This window comes from Gadus chalcogrammus, chromosome 12 (genome assembly GCF_026213295.1).
Source record: "Gadus chalcogrammus isolate NIFS_2021 chromosome 12, NIFS_Gcha_1.0, whole genome shotgun sequence".
NCBI classification, from domain to species: domain Eukaryota; kingdom Metazoa; phylum Chordata; class Actinopteri; order Gadiformes; family Gadidae; genus Gadus; species Gadus chalcogrammus.
Window position 1 is genome coordinate 23700862 of NC_079423.1, and position 17590 is coordinate 23718451.

Genomic DNA, 17590 nt, shown 5'->3' on the forward strand with positions numbered 1-17590 from the left:
CCGATGATGCCGATGCACCGCCTAATGAAGCCGGTAGGGGTCGTCCTCCAACTCCAAAACCTAGGCCGTGTTCCAATACCCGTACTGTCCGTACTGTACGTTCCAATTCAGATCCGGCAAAAATAAGTATACTTCAAGGACCCGGATGCCGTACTCAAAATGGGCTAATCGTGAAGTGTAGATCGAAGGACACTCTTCGTACTCAACGGCAGCCATTTTAGCTACGTAGCGGAAGAGGCGGAGCCAGGCTGAGCCAAAGTCGGCGCATTTTCCACACAGTAATTTTGTAGTTTTTATAGCTTTTTATAGCTGCTAGGCGTAAAGAGTTCACCGTTCAAAGCGGGATGTTTATTGCGGGGGAGGAGCCGCGGCGGCAGTCGTGATCGTCATTTCCGGTAAGTGCACCACAGAGTACTCGATTTGGAACAGCACTCACATCTGAAAAATTAGCGTACTCAAGTGAGTACGGATAGTGCAGATAGTGTACTTCCTTTAAGTGTACTCATGGAAGTACGGGTATTGGAACACAGCCCTAGGATATCTCCCGGTCGTGAGACGCCGGGGATTGACCCAAAAATACAGGAGCTACAGCTTCGTAGGGATCTGGGGGAGTTAGAATTCCGTAGGGAGGAGCTATGGGTCAGAGTTCGTGAGCAAGAGCTTGCTTCTCAGCTGGAGATTGCAAAGTTGCAGTCTGCTGCTAGGAAGGAAGGCATCGAGATTCCGATGCAGTCATTCGATGTTGCGAGACATATTAAACTGGTTCCTCCGTTCAACGAGAAGGATGTAGACCGATATTTCGTCCACTTTGAGCGCATTGATACCTCTGTCGTGGCCCAAGTTCGCTTGGCCACTCCTTCTCCAGTGTGTGTTGGTAGGAAGGGCCCAGCAGGTATACTCATCCCTATCGGTTGAACAGAGCGCAGATTATGGTGGAGTAAAGGGTGCCATTCTGCGGGCATATGAGCTTGTGCCTGAAGCGTATAGGTTGCGGTTCAGACGCTACCGTAAAACGGATAGGCAGACGTATGTAGAATTCGCTCGAGAGAAAGAGCAGCTGTTTATTCGTTGGTGCGCTGGGCAAAATGTGGCAGATTATGCGCAGCTATGTCAACTCGTCCTGATGGAAGAGTTTAAAGACTGTCTCCCTGATGCCTTGTCTATGTACGTCAGCGAACAGAGGGCTACGACTCTCGAGAAAGCCTCTGTTCTGGCCTACGAGTATGAACTTACTCATAGAGTGCGTGACAAGCCGCGGAGGGTTGAGACCGTGAGCAGGCCGAACTCGCCGCTGGAGGGTAGCTCGCAACGCCGATCGGATAGCTTTCAGAACTCTAGCTCCGACATAAAGTGCAACTATTGCAGAAAACCTGGTCACCTAGTGAAAGAGTGTCTGATTCTCAAGAGAAAGAACGCTAAAAGTGCAGGGTTAGTTGCTATTGAACGAAAACCGCCACTGATTCTCAGTGTGAGTGAGGTTAGTTAGAGTATATAAGTTAGTTAGTGTGGTGAGTCGGAGGCTTACAAGCCGTTTGTGCGCGTGGGCTACGTTTCCCTTCTGGGCAGCGATAACCTAAAACCTGTTAAAATTCTTTGTGACACTGGTGCAAGCCAATCCATGATTCTGGAGGGAGTACTACCATTGTCTGGCGAGACTGCACTAGGGAGTAATGTTTTGGTACGCGGGATAGGAATGACTTTTATTCCAGTTCCCCTCCATAAAGTCCAGCTTGAGTCTGAGCTCATTTCCAACTGCGTCGTAGTGGGAGTATGGCCGTCTTTACCAGTTGCAGGCATAGATTTCCTCCTCGGGAATGTTATTGCTGGTGGGGATATTTGGGGGAAGTCGAGTCAATTGCCCGAAGTCGTTGCTGTGCCCAGTGGCGGATTGGCCGTCGGGAGCACCGGGACGTTTCCCGGTGGCCTGATGGTCCTCCTGGCCTGACTTGAACAGTCACCGGACTGAGTGACTGACGCCCGGGCCAATCAAATCGATCCATCTAGTTACGTAATAACGCCGCTTGGCGACCTGTCTGCATAACATAACAACCAATTAGCTCCGCTGTCTTCATTCCAGTAGTCGAGAGAAATTGAGAGTCAGAAAAAGAGGAAAGGTGGAGCAGAGAGAGAGAGGGACAGAAAACATAAAGCCCTCGCCACAGACGGAGCAAAATGTTGCAAAATAAGTTGTTCACCAGAAGGGAAGGTCAGTCAAAAACGATACAGCTTTCATTGCGTTTATCGTTCACGAAGGGTTAAGTCCATCAACTCGTTCACCGCTATTGACATCTAAGACGTCAATAGCAGCATCATGCTAGTTGTAAATAAAAGTTTGATGCCGAACTCACCCCATGAGTGATGGGACGATTAGTCGACGTAGTCGACTTCAAAAATTCGTCGACATGAATAATTTGCGTCGACTTGTCGCCTCCCCCCCCCCCCCCCCAGTCCAATCGTGGCGGTAAATATGCACCAGAACGTTAGTCGCCAATCGTTTAATCATAACAATGGCGGCGGCAAGCAGTAATGGCGGGAGCACAGAGGCTCCAACAGCAAAAAAAACATGACTGAGGTGTTCAAAAGTGTGGGATTTTTTCACTCTCAACGCTCCCAACAAGGTGGTTATTTGCAGACTATGCAAATTTACATTAGCGTACCACAGCAGCACTACGGCAATGCACGAGCATTTAACAAGAAAACACCCGGGAGCTCTGGTTCAGGATGGCCGCAAACCACCGCAAGTTCTGTTGATTTTCCCCCTTCCCCGACCTGGAATGTTCGTTTATCAAGCAGTCGCAGTAGTATACCAAAGATAAAAGTTTGTATGTTTATTAATATTAATATTCGAATATATTCGAATATTTATTAATAATATTTGGACCATTAAATGTCTTCATTCCTTTATGTAGTGACTGATTTGTCCTGAGTTTTTCCTTGTCACTCGGTGACGACTGAGGGAGTCCTTGGCGCTTGTATAGGTTACTTGCAATAAACCAGAAAATGTCCAAACATCGTTGGGGTTTAATGACCAAAAGGAAGATTTTACAGATGCATTAACTAAAGAATTTACAATGAGCAGCATGCGCATCAAACGAGCAAGCAAGCAGAGACAAGGTCAAAAAGCTGTGTGCTCTCAGTCGGCCATGCCTCCTTCCCGGTCTCCTTCCTATTTATAGCCTTTGACCTGCAGAGGGCACAAAATCTCGAGCAAATAATACAGAAGAGGCATGCATTGAAATCAAAGTTAAACAAATAAATTAGTGGCTAAAATGGCTCCTACATAACCGGCCCCTAATTGTATTTGGCAATCAAAACAATTACTAATCAAATCAGAATAGGAGCTTTGAAACTTATTCATTTCTTATTAGGTAAAAATAGAAAGACTAAATAATACCAGACCATTGTTATCTTCATTTTCTAGGGGTCCTCTTCATCACATTCCAACATCATACATAGCTTCGTAATGGGCCTTGCTAGGATGTTGTTCTGGGTCCTGATTTTCACAGAACGCACAAGTCCTTTTAGATCCGGAAAAACTTCAATTATCCTGCCCAGAATCCAGGAGCCTCTTGGTACATTTGGATCTACCACCAACACGACATCTCCACACTGAAAGTTTCTCCGTTTGGTATTCCACTTTTGGCGCTCTTGGAGCAGCGGCAGGTATTCAAGCATCCAGCGTCTCCAAAAAAGGTTGGCCAAGTATTGAATCTGCTTCCAGCGGCGTCTGGTGTACTGGTCGCTTTTCTCAAATAGGCCTGGTGGGAGAGTTGGCTCTGATTTTAGTAGCAGGAGATCATTCGGTGTGAGTGGACGTAAGTCTTGAGGGTCAGAAGTGACAGTTGTTAAAGGGCGACTGTTTAAGATTGCCTCTACTTCACACAGGATTGTGTGAAGCCCCTCGTCATTTACGGTTTGCTCTTTCAAGACAGAACAGAGGACCTGTCTTACTGATCTGATCATCCTTTCCCATATGCCTCCGTGGTGTGATGCACCTGGTGGGTTAAACGTCCACTCTATGCCCTGTTCTCTGAGTGTTTTTTGTATCTGGTCCTGTCTTACTGCCGAGAATGCCTTTTGGAGTTCTCTCTTCGCACCGACAAAGTTGGTGCCGTTGTCTGAGCGCAGGCGCTTCACTTGTCCTCTCCTAGAGATGAAGCGTCTGAGAGCATTGATACAGGAACTTGTGTCCAAGGAGTTGGCTACTTCAATATGAACGGCTCTGCTGGTCATGCATGTGAATATTACGCCCCACCTTTTCACTACTGCTCTTCCTCGCTTAATTTCAAGAGGACCAAAGTAGTCCACACCGGTGTTGGTGAATGGGGGTAAGTCAGGCAGTAGTCTTTCCTGTGGTAAGTCGGACATATTTTGCTCTCCAACTCTGGCTCTGTGTCGCCTGCACACAACACATTTGGTGAGAATCTTTCTGGCTGCTGAATTTGCATTTGTTATCCAATATTTTTTTCGGAGTTCAGAAAGCATATGATTCCTCCCACCATGACCTGTGGTCTTGTGCACATGCCGCAGGATTAGTGTGGATAGGTGTGAGTGTTTGGGGATTATGACGGAAAATTTTCTTTCTTCTCCTATGGTCGTTTTACTCAACCTGCCTCCTACTCTGAGTAGGCCATCCTTCACCTGTGGGTCAAGCTTGTACAGGACACTTTTTTTCTTCACCTCAGGAGTCTTTGTGGTGAGCATTTCCATTTCACTCGGGAAGAACTGAAGTTGAGTGTACTGAACAATGGCCATTTCAGCTCTCTTTAGGTCTTCAAGTCTTATTTACTGTCCACCCAGTGTAACGTCAGGTAAGTCCTTTGTTTTACTTCTTGTGATCATTTTATTCTCACTCAATTTTCTTTTTAGTGCCAGTGTTTTTAAAATTTCCTTGAGTTTCAGGTACCATGCACCTGCAATTTTGAGTCTTGTCCATTCAGAAAAATGTGTCATCAGTTTCTGAGTTGCGTTTTCTTCCTTTGTGCAGATTGCATTCACTGTGCGTGTTCTTTTTACCTCGGGGTCATCCTGTGAGATTGGAATGGTTTCTTTAAAGTTGACAAGGTATTTTTGTTGTTCTTCTTTCCCTTTCCATAGGATGTCCGGACCACTGAGCCATCGCCTGTTGTTTATGAATTTGTTTGCATTTTGACCTCTTGTTGCATCATCCGCTGGGTTGGATTTTGTATTAATGTAGTTCCACTGGGATAACTCAGTGGCGTCTCTGATTGTTGCAACTCTATTGGCCACAAATGTTTTGTATCTTGAGTGTTCATCCAGAATTTCGGCCGAATCATCTGCAATTTTCAGAAAGCGCCTGTCCTCAACTGACATTTCCTTTACTTCCTCACACAACTTTTCACTGAAATCAGTGTTGTACTGAGCAATTAGCATTTCGTGAAGATTATGTACCGATATCCTATTGACTGTGTGAGAAGGCATGAGATTGCTCGTTCCAGCCCCTAATGGACCATTCACTACCCATCCAAGCAATGTTTTTAAAGCATATGGGCCGTCTCCTTCACTGTTTATAATTTGCCAAGGCTCTATTGCTTTGGGTGCATTTGTGCCGATTAGCAAATCAATGCCTGCATTAATGGTGGAAATTTGGACATCTCTAAGGTAAGGCCACTTTGACAGAGCTCTCTGGTTTGGTATGTTACTCTTAGTAACGGGAATCCTTGATTGTGTGTATGTCTCTGGCAAAGTTATGAATGCCTCGTCCTGAAGTCCACTTACTTCCAAGCCAGTGATGACGTTGGTAGCCACAGTTCTCTCCTGACCCATTGTACGTAGCAGAATGTTTGTCCTTTTTCCTTGTACGTTTAACTGCTGCATTAATTTATCCGTACAAAATGTGGCAGAACTGCCAGGGTCAAGAAATGCATATGTTTGTATGACTGCACTGCCTTTGTTAGATTTTATCTTCACAGGTACAATTGACATCAGACACTGATCTTCACCGGCCCCAGTATGGTTGCCTGCTTTGAGAGAGATCTGTCCTGTGTTCACCTTTTTAGGTTCCTCCTTGTTTGTTTCCTTAAATGTTTCCTGCCTTTCCACTCCCTTTTTCTGCTCCACTTTTCCTATGTGCAGTGCTGTAGAATGCGACCTGTTGCAGATGATGCAGGTGAGACGCTGTGTGCAGTCCTTACTCATATGACCTGTAACAAGACATGCAAAGCAAATTCCTCTTTCCTTCAAAAATGAAATCTTGTCAGTGTGAAGTTTCTTTTTGAACCATGAACAGCTACTGAACGCATGTTCTCTTGAGCAAAACAGACAGAATGGCCTCTGTTGGACTGTTGCAGCATTGCTCCTTTGTTTGGAGAATTGGGATTGACATCAATGGTTGCTGCACTGGCTGTGAAGCTTTTGTCTGTGAATTGGGATTTCACAACACTTGAGTGTGTCGGCCTTACAGTTTGGCTTGTGTGTGTGGGCCCTACAGCTCTTGGTGAGTCGTATTGTATGTCACCAAAGACGGGATCCATCAAGATTTTGACTTGTCTTTCGATGAACTCTACTGAGATCTTAAATGTGGCTCTGCGATTGGTTGATTCTTAAAAATGACACGCTTCAGCTCTCCATCTTTCTCTTAACTTGTAAGGCAATTTGCTGACTAATAATTTCAAATTAGAAGCCAAATTCAATTCGTCCATGTAGGCTATTTCATTAATGGCGTTTAAACAGCCTCGGAGATACAGACCAAAGGACTTTAGTGTCTGGGAATCTTCAGCTCTAATGGGGGACCACGACAATGCTTTCTTGATGCATGCACTGGCTATTTGGTATTCATTTCCAAAGTGCTCGTGGAGCGATTCTTTGGCCTTTGCAAAGCCTATGTCTGGGTCTAAGAAAAGACAAGTTTTAACCAGCTCTCTAGACTGACCGGATGTATATTGCTCTAAATAATACAATTTATCCTTTGCATGTTCAATTTTTCCTCTCCTGGAACCGTCACCTTATCGTGGTGGAGAGGTTTGCGTGTCCCTGTGAACCTGAGAGCTATGTTGTCTGGAGCCTTGTGCTCCTGGTAGGGTCTCTCATGGCAGAGTGGTCTCAGGTGAGGGGCCAGACTAAGAATGGTTCAAAAAAAAACTCCAATGAAGAACAAAAAAAGAGGAGATGTGACCCGGCCCGGAGGAAGCCCGGGGCCCCCGTCTGGAGCTAGGCCCAGACGGAGGGCTCGATGGCGAGCGCCTGGTGGCCGGGTTTGCCACGGAGCCCGGTCGGGCACAGCCCGAACAAACTACGTGGCACCCCCCCTCTCTTCATCCCATGGGCCCACCACCTGTGGGAAGACCCTTTGGGGTCGGGTGCGCAGCCACATGGGTGGCAGCGAAGGTCAGGGGTCTCGACGGACCAGACCCGGGCGGCAGAAGCTGGCTCTGGGGACGTGGAACGTCACCTCGCTGTGGGGAAAGGAACCGGAGCTTGTGAGGGAGGTGGAGCGCTATCAGTTAGATCTGGTGGGGCTTACCTCCACGCACAGTCTCAGCTCTGGTACCGTACTCCTGGATAAGGGTTGGACTCTATTCTTCTCCGGAGTTGCCGAGGGCGTGAGGCGCCGGGCGGGTGTGGGGATACTCATAAATCCCCGGCTGAGCGCCGCGGTGTTGGAGTTTACCCCGGTAGACGAGAGGGTCGCCTCCCTGCGCCTAAGGGTTGTAGGGGGGAAAACTCTGACTGTTGTTTGTGCGTATGCACCAAACAGCAGCTCAGAGTACTCGGCCTTCTTGGAGACCCTGAATGGAGTCCTGTATGGGGCTCCAGTAGGGGACTCCGTAGTTCTGCTGGGAGACTTCAACGCCCACGTGGGCAACGATGGAGACACCTGGAGAGGCGTGGTGGGGAGGAACGGCCTCCCTGATCTAAACCCGAGCGGTCGTTTGTTATTGGACTTCTGTGCTAGTCATGGATTATCCATAACAAACACCATGTTCGAACATAAGGGTGCTCATAAGTGTACCTGGTACCAGAGTACCCTAGGCCGAAGATCGATGATCGATTTCGTGATCGTGTCATCTGATCTGAGGCCGCATGTTTTGGACACTCGGGTAAAGAGAGGGGCGGAACTGTCAACCGACCACCATCTGGTTGTGAGTTGGATCAGGGAATGGGGGAAATTTCCGGATAGACCTGGTAAGCCCAAACGAGTAGTGCGGGTGAACTGGGAACGTCTGGAGGAGGCCCCCGTCCTAGGTATCTTCAACTCACACCTCCGGCGGAGCTTTTCTGGCATTCCTGTGGAGGTTGGGGGCATTGAGCCGGAGTGGGCGGTGTTCAAAGCCTCCATTGCTGAAGCTGCGGTGGCTAGCTGTGGCCTCAGGGTCTTAGGCTCCTCAAGGGGCGGTAACCCTCGGACACCGTGGTGGACACCGGTGGTCAGGGAAGCCGTCCGACTGAAGAAGGAGGCCTTCCGGGATATGATATCCTGGAGGACTCCTGACTCGGTTGCAGGGTACCGACAGGCTCGAAGGGCTGCAGCGGCTGCCGTGTCGGAGGCTAAGCAGCGGGTGTGGGAGAAGTTCGGAGAGGCCATGGAGAAGGACTTTCGGTCGGCACCAAAGTGTTTCTGGAAGACTATCCGGCACCTCAGGAGGGGGAAACGGGGAACCATCCAAGCTGTGTACAGTAAGGATGGGACTCTGTTGACCTCAACTGAGGAGGTCGTCGGACGTTGGAAGGAACACTTTGAGGAACTCCTGAATCCGAATAACACGCCCTCTATGTTGGAGGCAGAGCTCGAGGTTGATGGTGTTTCGTCGTCAATTTCCCTGGTGGAGGTCACTGAGGTAGTCAAACATCTCCGCAGTGGCAAAGCCCCAGGGATTGATGAGATCCAGCCAGAAATGCTAAAGGCTGTCATGGTTGACACGCCTATTCAACATCGCGTGGGAGTCGGGTACAGTGCCAAAGGAGTGGCAAACCGGGGTGGTGGTTCCCCTGTTCAAAAAGGGGGACCAGAGAGTGTGTGCCAATTACCGGGGTATCACACTTCTCAGCCTCCCTGGTAAAGTCTACTCCAAGGTGCTGGAAAGGAGGGTTCGGCCGATCGTCGAACCTCAGATTGAAGAGGAACAATGCGGTTTTCGCCCCGGACGTGGAACTACGGACCAGCTCTTCACTCTCGCAAGGATCCTGGAGGGGGCCTGGGAGTATGCCCATCCGGTCTACATGTGTTTTGTGGATCTGGAGAAGGCGTATGACCGGGTCCCCCGGGAGAAACTGTGGGAGGTGCTGCGGGAGTATGGGGTAAGGGGGTCTATCCTCAGGGCCATCCAATCTTTGTACTCCCAAAGCGAGAGCTGTGTTCGTGTTCTCGGCAGCCAGTCAGTTTCGTTCTCAGTGGGTGCTGGTCTCCGCCAGGGCTGCGCCTTGTCACCAATCCTGTTTGTGATATACATGGACAGGATATCGAGGCGTAGTCGTGGTGGGGAGGGGTTGCAGTTCGGTGGTCTGAGGATCTCGTCACTGCTTTTTGCAGATGATGTGGTCCTCATTGGATCATCGGCCTGTGACCTTCAGCACTCACTGGATCGGCTGGCGGCCGAGTGTGAAGCGGCTGGGATGAGGATCAGCACCGCTAAATCTGAGGCCATGACTCTTAGCAGGAAACCGGTGGATTGCTTACTCCGGGTAGGAAATGAGTCCTTAGCCCAAGTGAAGGAGTTCAAGTACCTCGGGGTCTTGTTCGCGAGTGAGGGTACTATGGAGCGTGAGATTGGCCGGAGAATCGGAGCAGCGGGGGCGGTATTGCGTTCGCTTTACCGCACCGTTGTAACGAAAAGAGAGCTGAGCCGCAAGGCAAAGCTCTCGATCTACCGGTCGATCTTCGTTCCTATCCTCACCTATGGTCATGAGGGCTGGGTGATGACCGAAAGGACGAGATCGCGGGTACAAGCGGCCGAGATGAGTTTTCTCAGAAGGGTGGCTGGCGTCTCCCTTAGGGATAGGGTGAGAAGCTCAGCCATCCGTGAGGAACTCGGATTAGAGCCGCTGCTCCTTTACTTAGAAAGGAGTCAGCTGAGGTGGTTCGGGCATCTGGTAAGGATGCCCACTGGGCGCCTTCCTTGGGAGGTGTTTCAGGCACGTCCAGTGGGGAGGAGACCTCGGGGAAGACCCAGGACTAGGTGGAGAGATTATATCTCAACACTGGCCTGGGAACGCCTCGGGATCCCCCCGTCAGAGCTGGTCAATGTGGCCCGGGAAAGGGAAGTCTGGGGCCCCCTGCTTGAGCTGCTCCCCCCGCGACCCGACCCCGGATAAGCGGATGACGATGAGGATGAGGATGAGGATGTTCAATTTTGCTCTCGATGATATGCTCAAATGAGGTGACAAACTAGATGTATTCAATTGGATCATTATTAAATACCTTCATCTCTTTTCGTGGCAAAAATGATTTGTCCTGTTGCCTCACCAGTGAAGCTGTGATCTAATTTTGCCTCTGTAGAATGCTGTAGAGATGAGCGGTATCCTGTGGGTTTCCAATAGGAGGTTCAGGAGGAGCCGTTGGTGCATCGCTTGTGTGGCGTCGTCCTGAGTGAGGCTGTAATGGAGGCCCTTGGGTTTGTTCAGCCGTTTGTGAGGGCCTTGTTTGGCTAGAGGGGACGCAGGGTTGTAAAGGCTCATAAGAAGTCTTCTTAAGGGGTTGTGGATGAGAATGCATAGGTTGGGCGTAGGACATATACTTTGACTGATCTGGCCAGATGGGTGACCGCACTGTACCGAGAAAATGGGGCTCTTTTAGGGCTTGAAGCTGGACTGGTTGTGGAGCATGAGCTTTAAGTCTGACACTTGCATCTTGGATTCCTTTAGTATGAACATTTTTCAGTTTTGGTTCATATTCCTTTCCAATAAGTTCCTTTGTTTTGAGTGTTTTCTCTAAATACTCGTTCATTCCATCTCCTATTGAGCCATGGCTTTTAGTTGTACTCAATATATTGAGTTTGGCATTAGCAGCTTCCAATTCGTATTTGAGGGTTAACATTTCCTTTTGTTTCCTCAAATTTTCTTGTCTCTTAGACAGTTCTGCTTCTTCGGCCTCTATAGCATGCTTTTGTTTAAGAGCCTCCAATTTGACTTCTAGCACGGCCCTCTCCGCTGCCGCGCGGCCCACAGCAGAGGAGGTGACTGAGGCCTTTGATCCTGCGTCGGACGCGTTTTTAGAATGAGTTATTGAAATGCTGTCCTCTGGGCCTATTTCACCTTCATCGCCATTCTTATCACATGCCTTTAGCCAATCATCTACGCCCTCCATAAATATCATGTGGCTTTCTCTCTTGGGTTTAAACCACAAGTTATTATCAAATTCGCGATCCTCTTCCCTCAATGTATTTTGATATTCCTTATGAATAGCGTCCAACTCAATTAACAATTCCCCAAACTTATTAACATTTACAAGAACCTTTTTAACATTTGATTTATCACTCATCAAGTCCTCAATCAAGTTCATTCGGCGAGTAACCCAGCCAAGCTTTATCCCATGGCATTACGCAGAGCACCCTCCCTTTCAACAACATTTTCCATATCTTCAGTATCGGTTTGCACAACCGGGTCTTCGGCAATTTCCGAGCCATCAGCCATAACAATTCCATAAACTACAACCTTCTTAACAAATCGAACCTTGCTCCTTTGGGGTAATCGCGCTGCCACTGCGTGCATCAGGCTATTACGTCTTCTAATAACTTAAAGTCCGCCCAAACTTGCTTCAAAGTCAGTCCATAATTCAAATTAAATAGTTTTCTAACGAAATCCTTGAAACCTCGGCTCATAGAGCACTATAGGAGTCGTTCTTAATTGTTGCAAATTAGAAGAGTCTTACACGCTGCGCCGGAGTTTGTTTGGTTTCAAGTTGCTTTGTTCCTTTGCGGCCCGGTCCTGGTGCGACTTTGGGATTCCAATCCAAGTGATCCTTTAGGTTGTCCAAGGTCCAAAGCCAGCTTTTTGACTAATGTAGCGACTGATTTGTCCTGAGTTTTTCCTTGTCACTCGGTGACGACTGAGGGAGTCCTTGACGCTTGTATAGGTTACTTGCAATAAACCAGAAAATGAGGATCCACGAAAAATCGAGCGTTCCAAACATCGTTGGGGTTTAATGACCAAAAGGAAGATTTTACAGATGCATTAACTAAAGAATTTACAATGAGCAGCATGCGCATCAAACGAGCAAGCAAGCAGAGACAAGGTCAAAAAGCTGTGTGCTCTCAGTCGGCCACGCCTCCTTCCCGGTCTCCTTCCTATTTATAGCCTTTGACCTGCAGAGGGCACAAAATCTCGAGCAAATTATACAGAAGAGGCATGCATTGAAATCAAAGTTAAACAAATAAATTAGTGGCTAAAATGGCTCCTACACTATATATCAGTCATACTCAAGTAGCGGCGGGGTGTCTATTAATGGCCCTCGAGCTGTTTTGAAAAGTTTTTTTAATTATTAAAAAAAAAAAAAAAAAAAAAATCGTGCTGGGCGCTCTTATTTTGAAACCGCGCGCCGCAATCTCAATACGAGGCTGGGGGTTGCAACGATAAACAGAGAGCACTCCAGCCCACAGACCGCTCCAGCCCTCCCAAACTCGAGGCAGACAGTCCATCTCAGCAGCAGTCAAGTAAGCACGTAATTTACACAAGGGACATGTTTTAGACAAGTTTTGATTTACGGTTCCTTTAAGGTTCCTTAAGGATTGCGCGTGTTGCAAGGGGATTCTCCGCCAGAACAGTAGGGGGAGCAACGAACGAATCTGTGGGCGTGGAAGTGGAAATCGCTGGCTTGTTTATATTTATAATTATCATAATTCGTTCTTGTGTTTTCTTCTTCTCCTTCTTCAAAATTCTTCATTCGCTTCTGTCACAGCCTTTTAAAAATGGCGCTATTATGCTGTAAAACCGGAAATGTGAGACTCCTGAAAGGATGTGGTTAGCTGGCCAATCACAGTCTTTGCGAGCTGCGTAGGGCCATAGTGTTTTAGTCGCATAGTCAGGAATTTTGGCCGACGCACTTAAGCACGTAAGGGGGGATATTTTACCGCGCAAGGGGGGGTTATGTATCTTACGTGCTTACGCGTTATGTCTAAAACAGAGCATATATCGGCCTCAGTCACACGTATACCGACCGGCCCCTTGAGTCACTGAAAAAAAATTTTGTGGCCCCTCATCATTTCTACTTGAGTACCCCTGCTATATATGGTATAAAACTCGGCCTAAAGCCGAGCTCCGAGGGTTTGTTTACCAGCGTTGCTATGGTGACCTTGCGTGTCTTGCGTGTTCCAACGGTTTATTAGGTATCTAAGCTGTCTAATCACTTCATTCACTGCCTCTTCCGTGGTCAGACTCATTACAATATTATGAAATATGAATAGACTTTGTCGGGTTCGGATTTTATACTCTGGTGAAAAGAGAACTTTTGTCATGTTAAAAAAAAAGAAAAGAAAGTCGTTCGATTAGTCGACTAATCGAAAAAATAATCGCTAGATTAGTCGTTAGAAAAATAATCGTTTGGGACAGCTATAGTGCTTTTTGAGGATGAGCTATCAGTTTTTATTACACAAAGAAGACATGCGATAATAGGAATTAAATGGCGAAGCGAAAGACGCGCTAATGCCAATTACTAAGGAACGGAAAAGGGTAGAAACAAACTTTTTTTCTAGAAGAAAGAAGAGATCCTACTATTTCTTATGGTGGTTTCAGAGTTTACAACACAGCCCCCTCCACACACAAACACATACACACACTGACACAGGCACACGGCCCGACAATCAATCCAGAATACCTAGACATGAATGAAAAATATGTTGCATAATGTTTGAGCCACTACAGGATAGTTTATACATGCTGAAATAATAAAGCATTATTAAATACAGCTAGCTTTTTTGTTTACTCTTAATCTATTAGGCTGCAGCTTTGTGGCAGTTTTCTTTATTGTAATTCTGCACCATAAATTATAGTTTGACTATCATAATAATATATACAGGCTCTGTATGGTATGACTATAAACTTTATAGGCTGTGTTCACAGACACCTGTCTTTCTGGTTTGTGTGTGCAATACACATTGTTTGAATGGAAACAGCAGTGCAATAAACTTAAAACATGGCCTGCTCTTGGGTTTTTCCTTGCAAAGGTGGAGAAGGAACCAGCAGCAGCACTGGTACCCCAAGTGCTCCTGCAGAACTGGAGAGTGTTGGTACACAGTCAGAAACAGAGCAGGACCTCCCAGGTACCACTTAAGAGCACACAGAGTATGCTTTTAGATTAATAGGTGATTTATTAATTAAACTATCAGTAAGAGTGTAATCGGGAAAAATACAATTGATGACTGCATAATATGTAATACAAGTTTATAATCAGGCTATACTTGTCAATCTCATTCTGCAGAGCAACCAGACGTTGAAGTTGAGGAAGAGGGAGAGAGAGAGAGACAGGTTCAGAGTCCAGCACAGGAGAAAATGAAAGGGAGAAAACAGAACATTCATTTGATTATTTTGCCCGCCCTCAGCCCAAGGACTATGACTTATTTTTTAAGAACCACCCAAAACAAACCACTCAAAGAATCATCCCTAATGTATTCAATTCCAAAGATGGCACCAACAGAAAATGGCTGACATACAATGAAGGAACTCACTCCTTGTTCTGTTCAGCATGTCTAGCATTTGCAAAACCCTCTGCCAGTGAAAGTACATTTGCCAAAGGAGAGATGCATGATTGGAAACATGCCCATCAGAGGGTACAGGAGCATGAGAGAAGCAAGACTCACAGAGAGAGTGCAGAAGCCTTTTTTCTCAGAGCCAGCAGGGCAGACATTTGTAGCCTTTTGAGTGACAAACAAATGTCTATTCAAAGAGAGCAGATCAGAAAGAGGAGGCAGGTCATGGAACGTGTCATAAATGTAGTAAAAGTTATCGGTAAATGCGGGCTTAGCTACAGAGGACACAGCCAAGAAGCTGCGTATACATTGGAAAACATCGCCAGCAACCATGGCAACTTTCTTGAACTAATTTTGTTGCTGAGCAAATATGATGTCTGCCTACAAGAGCACGTTAAGGATTGTATTGAGAAGAGTAAAAAACAGATGGGAAGTAAAGGAAGAGGGCCATTGGTAACAATGATGTCCAAAACGACAGTAAATAAAGTTATTGAAGTCATCAGGTCATTGATTCAGCAGACAATTGCTGTTGAAGTGAAAATGGCAGGGATGTTCTCTGTACAACTGGACACAACACAGGATTTGACATCCAAAGACCAATGTGCAGTAGTTGTCACTACTGTTGTCACTACTGTTGTGCTTGAGAGACTCATTGCTGTCATTGACTGTGAGTCATCAACTGGACAGTACTTTGTGGACCTTGTAAAAGAGACACTCGTAACGATGGACATAAACATCAAACATTGCATTGGCAATGCAACAGATGGAGCAGCTAATATGCAGGGAAAATACAGAGGCTTCTCTGCATTGATTACAGAAGTATCTCCCAACCAAGTCCACATTTGGTGTTACTCACACATCCTAAATCTTGTGCTGAGTGACACCACTCGGGTTGTTGTTGCAAGCGAATCCCTTTTCTGTCTCCTGAACGACATTGCAGTGTTAATTCGAGACACCTATAAGCGCATGCACCTATGGGAGGAAACCACTGAGGACAAGAGACGCAGGCGGCTAGGTGTCATTGGTGAAACACGCTGGTGGGCTAAAGATGAAGCATTGAAGAAAGTCTTCGGAGGCTTTGCAAAGCCCAACCAGGCACTCTACACAGATGTCATCATCACTATGGAGAAAATTGAAAAGGACATGACCATAAAACCTTCTATCCGAAGCAAGGCCCAAGGGTACAAAAATGCTCTGCTAAGGTATGAGACGATTCTCACAGCTGAGATTTATCTCAGGATCTTTGAGAACACATCCCCTCTCTCGAAATATTTGCAAACAAGTGGGATAGATTTTGTGACAGCACAACACCTAGTGACTGGAACAGAGGATAATCTGAGAAAGTATGCAAGACACTTTCAGAGTGTGAAGAAGGCAGCAGACAACTTTGTTGAGTGGGCCAATGGCATTCTGGAAGAACAGCAGAACTGTGATGCTGAAGCTCAAACTGCTCTGGCAGAGAAGAGAACAAAAAAAAAGAAGAGAAGGCCTGGTGAATTGGCAGAAGATGACCTCATTGCTAATGCTGACAAAAATTATGAAATCAAAATCCACAATGTGATACTGGACACTGTTGTGGAAAGTATCCACCATCGTTATGCAGCAAATGCAGTGCTCTGTGCAGATGTCTCCTGCATGGATCCTAAACGCTTTCCTGAAATCAGAGAAAAGGGCCTTCCAAACACAGCCATGAAGGAGCTCAGCAAATGCTTGTTGAAATTTGATGACCGTGCCACTGTTGAAGCATTGCAGGCTGAACTGACCAGCCTTGCACAACACTGGGAAAGTCACTACAAGAGGAGTACAACACCAGGGCTGCCACCACCAGTGATGACTCTGGAGAGGATCTTGATGAAAGTGTGGAGTTTGTGAGCACACGTTGTTCAACCTGTAAAAACTGCCTGGTATGCTGCTATTTACTCCTGTCACAGTACAATCTGCTCAAAGATGCATATCATATCATTGGTTTGGGCTACAAGTTCATCCTCACACTATCAGTCTCACGGGTGGCCTGTGAGAGGACCTTCTCTACTCTGAAACTTGTGAAGAATCGCCTGAGAACCTCTCTCAATCAAGAGAACTTAGAAGCATTCATGCTGATGGCAACAGAAAAGGAGATTCTAATGGCACTTGACAAAGATGACATTATTGACAAGATGGCAGAGAGCAGTGAGCTACTGCGCCGCCTACTGGTTTACTAGGGATAATCGCTGACTGGTTACTCTTAGTGATCTACTTTATTGACACTAATGAGTGAATATTGTATTCTAAGTTCTTCTTTGTTGTTCTTACATTGATGCTTGTTAAATTTAAAGAAATTAATATATTCCAGTTTTGATAAATGTTTTATATGTTTGATGCTTGAAAGTAAAGTTAATTATTGAACATCCAAGCTAGTATTTGTCTCTCTTTTTACAAATATAGGCCCATTGTTTTGTGTGTCTTGCCTTGTACATTTGTGTATCCTATGGCTGCTGTCCTCAATAGTTTTTGAGTATTCATCCATTGCTATAACATTTGAAAACAGGGTTTTCAATGAAAATCATATATTCAAATAGATAACTCATCGGTCACTCCTAAATCTCTTTTAACTATCAAATAGTGTTAGAATACACAACTAGAGGTATGGTGGTCTGCATGAGAAGGGTGGCCTGGAATGGCATCAAATTCCCGGCCTGAATTATTGTCCCAGTCCGCCACTGGCTGTGCCCCTGTCCTCTGAGGAGGACGAGTGCGGCAAAAGGTTTCCGGACGTTTTCCCATCCTGCGCTGTCACACGTTCAATGTCCAAACAAACGGGCGCGCCAAATGTTTTTGAGGATTTGCCGAGTACTTTTCTTGCAGATCTCGATTCGAACTCGTCAAAAATAACGGTCCCTAAAACATCCCGATCTGTGTCACCTGCCGTGGGCAGAAATGGGAAAAGTCATTGGCGGACTCAAAATGCTAAA

At 46.5% G+C, this 17590-nt stretch overlaps 1 protein-coding gene across 1 annotated transcript; it reads left to right on the forward strand.

Annotated features, from left to right (window-relative positions):
• Positions 1-14180: 14180 nt before the first annotated feature.
• LOC130393006 (uncharacterized) lies at positions 14181-17057 on the forward strand. The gene is made up of 2 exons (XM_056603572.1): positions 14181-14213; positions 14372-17057. Exon 2 carries the CDS (start codon positions 14691-14693, stop codon positions 16509-16511), a length of 1821 nt encoding a protein of 606 aa, XP_056459547.1. The 5' UTR covers positions 14181-14213; positions 14372-14690; the 3' UTR covers positions 16512-17057.
• The last annotated feature ends 533 nt before the right edge of the window (positions 17058-17590 follow it).